Source organism: Podarcis melisellensis (genome assembly GCF_964234715.1).
Source record: "Podarcis melisellensis genome assembly, chromosome: 2".
In the NCBI taxonomy this organism is placed as follows: Eukaryota; Metazoa; Chordata; class Lepidosauria; order Squamata; family Lacertidae; genus Podarcis; species Podarcis melisellensis.
In genome coordinates this window covers 122381214-122393845 of record NC_138529.1, presented here as the reverse complement: position 1 = coordinate 122393845, position 12632 = coordinate 122381214, and the positions used below count along the sequence as shown (strand labels likewise).

Below are 12632 nucleotides of genomic sequence, written 5' to 3'. Positions count from 1 at the left end.
CCCCTGAAATTCCACCAGAGGGATGGAACCTCTCTCTGATTGGACAACAGCACTTTTGGAGGGAAAATAAAAGGAGCCGTTACTGAGGGAGAGAGTTAGATAGTGTTTGATATGAGAGAAGATGAAGAGGGATAGTTTTGAGGTGGGAGTTGGGGAGGAGGATAAGATTTGCCTGAGGGAGAACTGGTTCTGGTTTGAGTTGAACACCCTCCCTGAGAGAGGAAAGACCCTCCCAGCCTGGAGAGGGAGACTCGGTTGGGGGTCTGGGGAAGGTCTACAGACAGGGGTGTCCTGGGAGGGCTGACTCTTGAGGCAGAAGAAGCAGATCATGGGGGATTCAGGCTCTTCTGGGTCCCCTTCCAGTCAGGAGGGGGCAGTTTTCCCAGGGAGAGAGGACCCCCAAGCCAGTCACAAGGGGGGGAGGGGTCCCCTGGGTCTGTTATGACATTTTGGAACTACCCCAGCAGTGGGGTTGCTTAGAGAGGGAAAGTGCCCCTCGCTCATGAACCAGGGTATTGATCGGGGAGGGAAGTTGTGCTGTATTTAATTGAACCACCTGTCCTAACTAAATATCAAAAACTGAAGTGTAACTTTTTTTTAGTGAAGAGAGTTTAAGACAAGCTGTGATTGTAATCCTGTGTTTAAGCCTGAGACATCTTAAAGTTTAAGTATATAAGTTGACTTCTATCCAGGAGAACACATTTCCTGACCCACTTTCTTTCAAAAGCTTCTTTTTATTAATAAAACTCTCCTTGTTGTTTGTTCAGCTTCTGCCCGAGATGATATTCACTCACTACAAGATAAACTGTGGTAAATTGTATAGATTTTTGTAGTTTGTATACAGTGAGATGTGCACACTGTATTTTAATTTAATAGGGGGCAGTAAGCGGGTGAGTCCCCCACATTATTGACTGGTGGTTAATCATAGAACTACAGAGTTGGAAGGGACCCCCCGAAGGTCATCAAGTCCAACCCCCTGCAATACAGGAATATTTTGCCCAATAATAATGATAAGAATAACCCCCCCGAACATAAGTTTTATTTATTTATTATAATAATAAACGTCTTTTTTTGGAATTTCCAGTTTTATGTATTTATTAAAAGTCTTATGTTCCATTATATTACATCACAAGACGTATTATGCTGTAATTTTCAGCACGTATACAAAGTTTATATACTTATGGGGGGGAACACAAGGACAAAAAACAATTCCAAAATCATATTCATATATCTATATATATATATACCAACACTTTGAACGTCCTGTCTATTCTGTTGTATATTCCTTTTTTACAAATGAATGTACACTTATTATTGTATATTTCTTTACATTTTATCTAATACATTGCAATATCAATATGTACCCTTGGGCTTATTTCTCAACTCAGTCTCTCTCCAACGTCAATGGAATGCTGAATTTTGGACATTCCCATATGTGAGATCCCACAGTTCAGGTCACACAAGGAGCCCCGTTTTTAAATGTTTTCTGGTGATACTTATTCAATCTGTCCTCTACCCCCCAGAACCATAAAACTGTGGAGCTCGAAGGGACCCCCAGGGTCATCTAGTCCAACCCCTCTGCAATGCAGGGGTCACAAAGAAAGCATCTCCCAAATACAGGGGCCCACCCTCTTTCCCCACTTGGAGTCCTCCCCCCCTTCTCAAGAGACACCCATTTCTGAGCCCCCCAAAGAGCTCTCCCCCCCCCGGTTCGTGGGGGTTGGGCAGGGGCTTGCAGGGACCTCAAAGGCCTTGGGCCCCATGGTTTCCTTTCCACCCACCCACCCAGGGGATCCTCCCATTCATCTCTCAGCCCCCCAACAGCCTTCTCTGCACCCAAAGGACTTGCCACCCCAGAGGCCTCCCAAGACAAGCGGAAAAAGAAGTGGGGTGATGGAGAGAGGGGCCTTTTCCGGGGCCTTTTTTCTCTCTCTCCCCTTAACCCTTACGTGGCCTCGCCGCTCGGGGGTTTCCGCCCAGGGAGAAAGTGGGCAAGGAGGGATCTGGATCCCGCCATGGGATCCCACCAGATTCTGGAAGTGGCAACGCTCGGCTAGGCTCCCGTGCTGGGAAAGGTGCATCCAGAGGGGCCAACCCCTAGGAGCCCCGGTCCCTTAGGGGCGAAAGGTGGGAGAGCTCAGTGGGCACAGCATGAGGCTCTTCCTTTCAGGGTTGCGGGTTCATGATCCACGTGGGGCAAAAGAGCCCTGCATTATTGACTGGTGGTTCGTTAAGTGGCAAACTAAAACTGGTACGGTGTGGTGGGAGTTCATACATTATTCTCTGGCCATGTGCAGAGTTTGCCGCTCTGCATTATTGACTGGTGGTTAATCATAGAGATGCAGAGTTGCAAGGGACCTCCAAGGGTCATCTAGTCCAACCCCCTGCAATGCTGGAAACTCCAATGTGGGACTAGGCAAACTAAAACTGGTACTGTAAAAGCGTGGTGGGAGTTCATACAATATACTCTGGACATGTGCAGAGTTTGCTGCTCTCTCTAGACAAGAGGCAGGGAAGCAGTGTCCAAAGAACTGCCCTGCAGGCTTGGTGTAACCGCAGAAAAGGGGCCTTGCCGGCTGAGATGCAGGATCCCAGAGCCTCCAGTATAGGAAGAACTGGACAGGGAAGAACTGCCCCCCCTTCTATCATAGAGAGGAGAGAGATAGAGAGGCCTCCCATGCAACCCCTGGGAAAATCCTCAGTGCAGGTTCCCATCCGAGCACTGGCAGGGGCTGCTCTGCCCCATAACTCTATGGGCCGGAGCATCGGGAGGGGCTTGAGAAAGGGGGGGCGTCGCTGGACTAACTCCTCCCGCCCTGCTCTTTCTGTTGCAGGAAAGACTTCGGAAGAGCGAGCAAGGGAGGCGGAGGGGCAGAAGAGAGGACAAAGGGGTAAAGATGCAGGGATGGGGAAGGGGGGGAATGGGGAGGGGGGAGGAAAGGACAAAGACCCCTCCATATCTCCCCACCTTCCCCAAAAGCGCCTTTACTGGGGCCCATCAGGAGGGTCTGGATCCATGCAATCCCGCTGCGAAGTGGGGACCCAAGACCTGCAGGACTTGCATGGCTCCATCTCCTTTGGAGCCCCTCCCCACAAGAGATCACACCCCCCCATAATAGCACTATGGGATATGCACAAGGGCGGGGGTGCAGGGGTCCTTTCTACGAAGGAAGCCCCTGCCGGGTTTCCGTGGCGCCTCCTCCTTGGAAGCACCCGCGCCACGCGCATTTGGGGGCGCAGGGGCGAGATGAGCCAAGGGGGGTTTCTGGGCGCAGGGGCGACGGAGGGAGGAGGGCGAAGGAAGTGTGGAGGCTGGGGGATCAATGGAAGCATCTTTGGCGAGGGAGGAGGGAACCCTGTGGGGGGGGGGAGGGAGAGACCCGTGGCCTTTGGGAAGAGATGTCTCCATCTTGGGCGCTGGGGGGGGGGGAATCCCCGGAGGGGCTGCCTTGGCTTTTTCCTTCCCGGCAAGAAATCTGCCTTGGAGAGAGGGACGGGGGGGGATCCTTGAAAAAAGGGGGGGTCCCATTTCCCCACCCTGTTCACGACACGTTTTCAAGATGGAGGGTGAGGGAACAGCTGCAGGCAGCTTTACCTGCAGCAATTGTATGTTGATTGCCCTCTTAGAAGACAAAGTTCAGCAACTGGAGGAACGTGTAGCTCTGCTTCTAAAGATGAATATTTTTGAATACTTTTAATAATCACATAGGACATCAATAACACTTCTGTTTTGTTTATTCCAGTTAGGACACCAGTCTGACATCAGCTGCATTGAAAAATAAAATCGCGGAAGCGTGTCCTGGAGAAATTGAGAGGTCTGTACCAGTATCATTTCGCCAAACTGGCCTCTCCACAGAGTTCACAGAAACAGCAGCATTCAGAGCGCAGGAAACCAAAGCACAAAGAAGAGCTATAAATCCACATGACATTCCAGACTTCAAGTAGAATGGCTTAGTACTGGCCAATTGCATCTGAATGGTTGCAAATAAGCACAGAGTCCATAAACAGGCATCAGAGCCCTTGTTTATCCAAACAAAGTCTACGTCTATAAGCAATCCATTCAACCATTGTGAGTGTTCTCAGATTGTCAATTCATCTGAAGGCAGCCCTATTTAGGGAAGTTTTTGATGTTTGATGTTATTATTATTATTATTAAAGATTTTTAACATAAACTTTCCAAACAAAACATCCATCTTATCATCTCTTACACATCTTGGCTACTTTTAGCCAGTGACTTCCATCATTCCCTTCTAATGATTTCATCCTATCTCTCTTCTGTTTACAATTTATCTCTTTACTACTGTTTATATAATCAAAATCTTAACATCCTATCTTTTAACTCATTAACAATATTTCTTATCTCCATTTTTCACAAGACTTCTTGTTATCCTACAAGCGTATTCAATTGAACACCATTGCCCTTCAAATAATTCACAAATTTACTCCAATCCTTCAGGAATTTTTGGTCCCGCTGTTCTCGGATTCTCCCGGTCATCTTAGCTAATTCTGTGTACTCCATCAATTGACTGAAACAAAAATAACATTTTTGGTAGCACATTCATTTTTATAACCGATATCCTTCCCCAAAGTGACAATTTCATCCTTCCCCACACTTCCAAATCTCTCTTAATCTTATTCCATACCTGGTTGTGGTTTTCTTGATAGAAATTTATATTTTGGGGGGTTAACAATATTCTTAGGTATTTCACTTTCTTTACCACCCCTGTTTCTGTTTATTATTGCAACTGATCCACTATCTTTTTGTCCATATTTTTAACAAACTTTTTATTTTTATTTATTTTAAAGCCTGCTACTTGTCTAAACTGTTCACTTTTTTCTAGTACTTCCTTCGGACTTGTTATTGGTTCAATTGTTATTACCAAGTCATCCATAAAGGCTTTTACTTTATATTCTTTCCTTCTGACTGATATTCCTTTAATTCCTTCTGCTAACCTTATATTATTCAGGAGAATTCCAGAACCGATATGAATAACAATGGTGATAGTGGACACCTTGTCTTGTCCCTTTTGTAATTTCAATATTTTCTGTTAATACATAATGTCCTGACAACATTATTTTCAATAATTTTTGCCTTTTGACGTGAATATATTGCTTTTAAACTTCTCATAAACAATTGACCCATTTCCATCCTTTCTAAGTTTTTAATCTTAAATTCCCACAAATATTATGGCTGCCTGCTTTTCATTCCTGGCCATCAAGTATTCAATAATATTCACAATATTCCTTATATTGTCCTTCATCTGGCGACCAGGAAGAAAACCTTAATATTTGCAAATAGTTTATAATCACTGTTCAACAAAGAAATCGGCCTGTAGTTTTTAACCTGTCATAAGTCTGAGTCAGGTTTGGGTATCAGTGTAATATATGCTTCTTTCCAAGTCTCTGGTGTTTCTCCTTTTTTCAAAATATTGTTCATTACTTCCTCCAATGGTGCCAGTAGGGTCTAGCTGAAATTTTTATCATCATCATCATTATTTATTTATTTATTTATTTATTTATTTATTTATTTATTATTTACCCCACCCATCTGGCTGGGCTTCCTCAGGCACTCTGGGCGGCTTCCAGCAAAATATTAAAATACGGTAATGCATCAAACATTAAAAGCTTCCCCAAACAGGGCTGCCTTCAGATGTCTTCTAAAAGTCTGGTAGTTTTTTTCTTTGACATCTTGTGGGAGGGCGCTTGTCAGGATGGGTGCCACTACCGAGAAGGGCCTTTGCCTGGTTCCCTGTAACTTGGCTTCTCACAGTGAGGCAACCGCCAGAAGGCCCTTGGTGCTGGACCTCAGTGTCCGGGTAGAACGATGGGGGTGGAGATGCTCCTACAGATATACTGGACTGAGGCTGTTTAGGGCTTTAAAGGTTACTTTGAATGGTGCTTGGAAACATACTGGGAGCTAATGTAGGTCTTTCAAGACCGATGTTATGTGGTCTTGGCGGCCACTCCCAGTCACCAGTCTAGCTGCCGCATTCTGGATTAGTTGTAGTTTCAAAGGTAGCCCCACATAGAGCGCATTGCAGTACTCCAAGCGAGAGATAACCAGAGCATGCACCACTCTGGTGAAGCAGTCCGAGGGGAAGATAGGGTCTCAGTCTGCATACCAGATGGAGCTGGTAAACAGCAGAAATAGTACCTGGGGTTAAGAACTTTGCTTCAGGATAAGAACAGAAATCTTGCAGCAGCACTGGGAGGCCCCATTAGCTAAAGTGGTATCTCAGGTTAAGAACAGTGTCAGGTTAAGAACGGACCTCAAGAACGAATTAAGTTCTTAACCCGAGGTACCACTATATTGTTTCTCCAACGGGTGTTTTAATCTCCACACATCAATCAAATTGCAGCTTTCTACCATAGAGAAGAAAGTTTTGGGTAGTTTACCTTCTTTCTATTCTATTCCCATTTCTCATTCTATCAATTTCCAATGAAATCACCCCATTCAGGTCCCCCATAATTATTTTTTGATCCACAAAGATTTGTCTCGCTTCATATTTATTTTTTATATACAACTCTTTTTACTCCTGTCTGTTGAAATAAATTCACTTCCTAATTTATTTTTTACCAAAATTCTTCTATGTTTTCTTGCAACATGAGTCTCTCAAAAACAATATCTAAGTTCTTTTTAATAGAATCTTTTCAACTTTATTTCTTTTAGTTTTGTTATTCAAACCATTAACACTCCATGTCATAAGTGTTCATGCCATTTTGTTTTTGCTACTATTTGTGAACTAGAGTCTTTTAAACTTATCCTTCCTCCTCCTCTTCTTCTAATTTATTATCTTCTACTTCTTATTCTTGGTCTATGGTATCTGTTCCTGCTGCTGCTGCTGCCTCTTCTTCCTCTTTATCCAGTTCCCTGTACCTCTGGAGGAATTTTTTTACTTCATCTTTTTCAGTTTAACTTTTCCTTGTAGTAGAATGAGACTCCTTCCAGATACTCCCATTTAAAATCAATATTGTTTTTTCTCAGCACTAGTGTCAGAGGTTTATATCCAGCACGTCATTTCAGCTGACAAAGTGGAATTTCCTTAAATATGATTATCATTGCTCTATCAATATAGAGCTTCTTTTCTCTTATTTTTTTAGCAAAATTAAATTTCTCATCTACTTATCTTTAAATATCATCAAACAATCTCCTGGAAACTTTTTTCCTTTTTTTTTATTTAACTTTTATCCTAAATGCATTCAATACTGTATTGGCAAATTCATCTTTTCCAATTCCTAGCCATTGTGCAATTTCAATAATTAATTCTTCTAAAATATTCTGTCCTGCTGTTTCTGGGAGAGATCTGATTCTCAAATTTATCTCTCTTTGCTTCACTTCCTGCACCACAATTGCATCCCATAAAAAGAGGAAGTTATTCACTACAATTATAATGTCTTAACAATGAAAAAGGTGAAGTTAAAAGAGAGAGAGAGAAAATAAATCCATCATGCTCATTAACCAAAAGGGGGAGGGTGTCCCCAAGTCTCTTCCTGTAAATATCTCCTCAGATTTCTTACAGTACCAGACTTTAACAGTCTTTTTATATTTGTCTCTGCGGGTCTGGTATTTTAACTCGCAAAAATAGCTCGATAAACATATTTTTTACAAATTGCGCAGTTTAAATTAAAATTGAAAGTGAAAGCCGGAAGCTCCTTCTCCTGCATTCTCCTGCATTCTCCTTCAACTCCGAAAGGGTTTCAAATAAGTTTATTTTCTAGGGATTTCCGCCTCCCTTTCAGTAAACCAAACCTTCAGAACTAAAAAGGTATATTTATTATTTTTATTCGCTGTAGGAGATTAGAATCTTACTCCGTTTTGAAGGTAATTCATGCAGTGTAAATCAATCTCAGTCGGGGGTGGCCTCCTTTTTTATCCCTTCTGTTTTCCGAATCTTTCACAATTAGAATTTCCCAACATTTTGCCAGATTCAGGTTTGTTTTGTTTGAAAATCAGCCACTGTGCTGGATAGACTCAAGGCTTCAATCCTCCGAGTAGTTAATGGCGTCCCGCGCTGGCGTCTTGATTTCGCTGCACTTTCCACTCTCCAAGGGGAGCGTTTTTGGTGCCGGAGAGACGTCCTTATAGTGCTGGTGGCCTCAAACTAATCCTTTTGAGGGTTTGGGGGGCTGCGGTGCCCTTGCAGACTCCCCCTTTGTTTTGCAAAGAGCTGAACTCTCCCCTAAGGGCTGAGTCCCATCTCTTCTCAGCTCTGTGGACCAACTGGAAGTCGATGTTTGATGTTTTAGCGTGTCTTTAATATTCTGTTGGGAGCTGCCCAGAGGGTTGGGAAACCCAGCCTTATGGATGGGGTTTGAATAATGATATATTATATTAAATAATTAATTAATTAAGGTGAAACATATCTTTATTCCTCTAATTTATCAGTATCAGTCTTTTGGCCACATTTAGGAAATGCATAATCCACTTTTGTAATCCAATTGACAGCTTACATGCAATTGGTATATTATTCCAAAGGATATTTTCCTCTGAAAGTCTTCCCATTAGAATTCAGCTTTTTCAGTGTCACACATATTTGCTTAACCACCCACCCCAAAGGAGAAAGGAAAGTGAGAGAGTCCTGGACAGATAATTTCCACAAGGATAGTTCTATATCACAAGACGGGCATGAGATCAGGTGGTCCATTCCCTGGCCATACTTCCTCAGGTGGACATAGAGAAGAGAGGAGAGAATCTAGGAGATGCTTTTAAATAAAAAAGACGGTGGTGTTAATTAGGCTCACTTTGTGTTAAGTTCCTTTTCCCTCTTCCGTGAAACCCTAAAATGGTTTTCTTTCCCCCAAAGGAGAAGGCGATCCAAATTCTGAGGAGACACCTTCAATTTCATTGAGAATAATGAAGACAAAGTTAAAATGTGCATAATGTTCTGTCTGTGTGCACACTGAGTTTACAATAATGAACTCAACAGAAGATAAACCATCTAAAGCTATGCAGTGCAAAAAGAACTTGAACTGGAGCAAAACTCATAGGAAACATCAACAAATGCCCAAGGGAGAGAAACCAATTAAATGTATGGAGTGTGGAAAGAACTTCAGTCAGCATGGAACACTTAGAATCCATCAAAGAATTCACACAGGAGAGAAACCATTTAAATGTATGGAATGTAGAAAGAGCTTTGGTCGTAGGGATGCCCTTAAAATACATCAGCGAACTCACACAGGGATGAAACCATTTAAATGTATGGAATGTGGAAAGAACTTCAGTCAAAGTGGAAACCTTAGTATACATCAGAAAACTCACACAGGGGAGAAACCATTCCAATGTATGGAGTGTGGAAAGAGCTTCAGTCAAAGTGGATACCTCAGAACACATCAGAAAACTCACACAGGGGAGAAACCATTTAAATGTATGGAGTGTGGAAAGAGCTTCAGTCGAAGTGGATACCTCAGAACACATCAGAAAACTCACACAGGGGAGAAACCATTTAAATGTATGGAATGTGGGAAGAGCTTCAGTCAAAGTAGATACCTCAGAACACATCAGAAAACTCACACAGGGGAGAAACCATTTAAATGTATGGAGTGTGGAAAGAGCTTCAGTCGAAGTGTACGCCTTAGACTGCACCAAAGAACTCACACAGGGGAGAACCCATATAACTGCAAAGAGTGTGGAAAGAGCTTCAGTCAAATTGGAAATTATAAAAGCCACCAAAGAACACACACAGGGGAGAAACCATTTAAATGTATGGAGTGTGGGAAGAGTTTTCGTCATAGTGGAACCTTTAGAACACATCAGCGAACTCACACAGGGGAGAAACCATATAAATGTATGGAGTGTGGAAAGAGCTTCACTTCAACCAAAAACCTTAGACAGCACCAAAGAACTCACACATTGGAGAACCCATATAACTGTATAGACTGTGGAAAGAGCTTCAGTCAAAGTGGAAATTATAAAAGCCACCAAAGAACTCACACAGGGGAGAAACCATTTAAATGTATGGAATGTGGGAAAAGCTTCAGTCAAAGTGGAAACCTTCAGAAACACCAGCGAACTCACACCAGAGAATAACCATTTAAATGTAAGGAGTGTGGAAAGAGCCTCGGTCAAAGTGGACATTTTAAAGACACCAGAGAACATTCACAACAGGGGGGGAAAGCATTTAAATGTGAGAATTGTGTGTGCAAGAACTTTACTGATAGTGAGAAATCATTTAAATATATGGAAAGAGCTTCAGTCAGTGTGGAAATTTGTACCCATGTATTCAAGTAATGAAGGTGACGTCTCACAATAGTAAATGCAATATCATATGTCACGAACTGTTTACAGTTTGCAGAGAGCGTGAACCTGCAATGCTGGTGATCAATGTTGATGCTCTTTGAGTCGGCTGAAGTTCAGTCTTTTTTAGAGGGAGTTGGAAATGTTGGTGTTTTGGGATTGCTAATAGAGCATTGTGGAAATTACAGGGTCAAAGTTGTGATGCTTTGGAAGCAGGGTTCATTATATTAGTAGTATACGAACAACCGTATAACACCTATTGTTGTAATTATACTAAATGACAATAAATGAGTGAAATGTAAATCCTAAGACAGCAAGACACCAGGATACCCAAAATAATGGGCAGAAGAACCATTTTAGCTCCCTGACTGACCTTCCCTTACATGTATAACTTCTATGAGCTAATGCCTGTACCATTCTCCAAAAAAACCCTCTCAAAGTTGTACTAAAATGAACCTCTGGTTTTGGGTCACTGGAGCTTTGCAATAGCTTATCTCTCAATAAACTGGGTCCCTTCCGGGCGTTGAATTTTCCTATCTCTTGGCTGTGTTTTTCTTTGAGGTGTTATTCCTTCCCCTGGCCATGGACCATTGAGGGGTGGTTTGGAAGGAAATTCTTACCCCGTATTGTAAAGCCTGGAATAAATTATTCAAAATGAACAAGGGAGTGTCAGATTTCCCTCACTTCCTTTCCATCCTGGGAAAGGCCTTGTCTGAAGTGGTTCCTGGAATCCCTTTTCACAAGGAGCCCAAAACTCTTCCTCTCACAGGCACACAGCTTTCCCCACCTCTGCTCTTAGAACTGCCCTATCGTGAAACCCAAGGTGATGTAGATACATGGAGATTCCAGATTCCTTACAAAGTATTGACCTTTTGTAGGTCTGGTGGTTGTGATGAGGGACAGAAATTTCCTACTGCTGACCTGTACTGGTTGTTGTCAGGCAGAAGTGTGACGGACGGATGGCAGAGCAGACCAGAGTCTGGTCATTCAGTCCCCCTGAAATTCCACTGGAGGGATGGAGCCTCTCTCTGATTGGACAACAGCACTTTTGGAGGGAAAATAAAAGGAGCTGTTACTGAGGGAGAGAGTTTGATATGAGAGAAGATGAAGAGGGATTGTTTTGAGGTGGGAGGTGGGGAGGAGGATAGAATTTGCCTGAGGGAGAACTGGTTCTAGTTGAGTTGAACATCCTCCCTGAGAGAGGAAAGACCCTCCCAGCCTGGAGAGGGAGACCCAGTTGGGGGTCTGGGGAAGGTTTACAAATAGGGGTGCCCTGGGATGGCTGACTCTTGAGGCAGAAGAAGCAGATCCTTGGGGATTCAGGCTTCCCTGTGTCTCTTTCCAGTCCGGAAGGGACAGTTCTTCTAGGGAGAAAGGACCCCCAAGCCAGGCACAAGGGGGGAGGGGATCCCCTGGGTCTGTCATGCCATTTTGGAATTACCTCAGCAGTGGAGTTGCTTAGTGAGGGAAAGTGCCCCTCGCTCATGAACCAGGGCATTGATGGCGGAAGGAAGGTGTGTTGTTTTATGTAACTGAACCACCTGTCCTAACTAAGTAACAGAAACTGACATATAACAACTTTTTTTTTTTTTAAGTGAAGAGAGTTTAAGAGAAGCGGCGACTGTAATCCTGTGTTTAAGACTGAAACATCTTATAGTTTAAGTAAATAAGTTGACTTCTACCCGGGAGAACACATTTCCTGACCCACATTCTTTCAAAAGCTTCTTTTTATTAATAAAACTCTGTTTTTTGTTCAATATTCACTCACTACAAGATAAACACTGGTAAATTGTATAGATTTTTGTAGTTTGCATACAGTGAGATGTGTACACTTTATTTAATGGGGGCATAACCGCAGTTTTGAAAATCCTCCATACAATTCCAGTTTCAGTTGCCTCAAATGAAAGGAGCTTTAGCAAACTAAAACTGGTATCTTTGTGGTGGGATTTAATCCAGTAGAATCTGGTCAGGTGTCTGGGTGGCTGTGAGACCTGCAAGGCCCCTGGGGAGAGAGGGTGTTTGCTAGACCAGATGCTGTAGCCTTTTTTCCCTTGGGGGAGCTGCCCCCACATCTTGCAACCTCCCAAGTCGGGACTGAAGAGGTTTATCTCTTATAAAATTAGTTAACCCATTTAGCATACGAGACAATTTATTCAATGCTAAATTTTACAAATTTATGTATTTTTGTAATACCTGAATATACCCTATGTAGTAGTAGTAATAACAACAACAACAAGAACAAAATACCCTGCTCATCTGGCTGGGTCTCCCCAGCCACTCTGGGCGGCTTACAGCATATATAAAAACACAGGGAAAAAATCTAACATTAAAAACTTCCCTGAACAGGGCTGCCTTCAGATGTTTTCTAAAAGTCAAGTAGTTGTTTATTTCCTTGGGA

General features: G+C 42.9%; 1 protein-coding gene across 1 annotated transcript; it reads left to right on the top strand.

Moving 5' to 3' along the window:
- The first annotated feature begins 3748 nt into the window (after nt 1-3748).
- LOC309364989 (uncharacterized protein) lies at nt 3749-10166 on the top strand. Its single transcript, XM_081903061.1, has 2 exons — nt 3749-3815; nt 8805-10166. Exon 2 carries the CDS (start codon nt 8915-8917, stop codon nt 10025-10027), a length of 1113 nt encoding a protein of 370 aa, XP_081759187.1. The 5' UTR covers nt 3749-3815; nt 8805-8914; the 3' UTR covers nt 10028-10166.
- The last annotated feature ends 2466 nt before the right edge of the window (nt 10167-12632 follow it).

Excerpts from the sequence above, each read along its gene's own strand:
- LOC309364989 (XM_081903061.1), top strand. The coding sequence starts at position 8,915 with ATGAACTCAACAGAAGATAAACCATCTAAAGCTATGCAGTGCAAAAAG.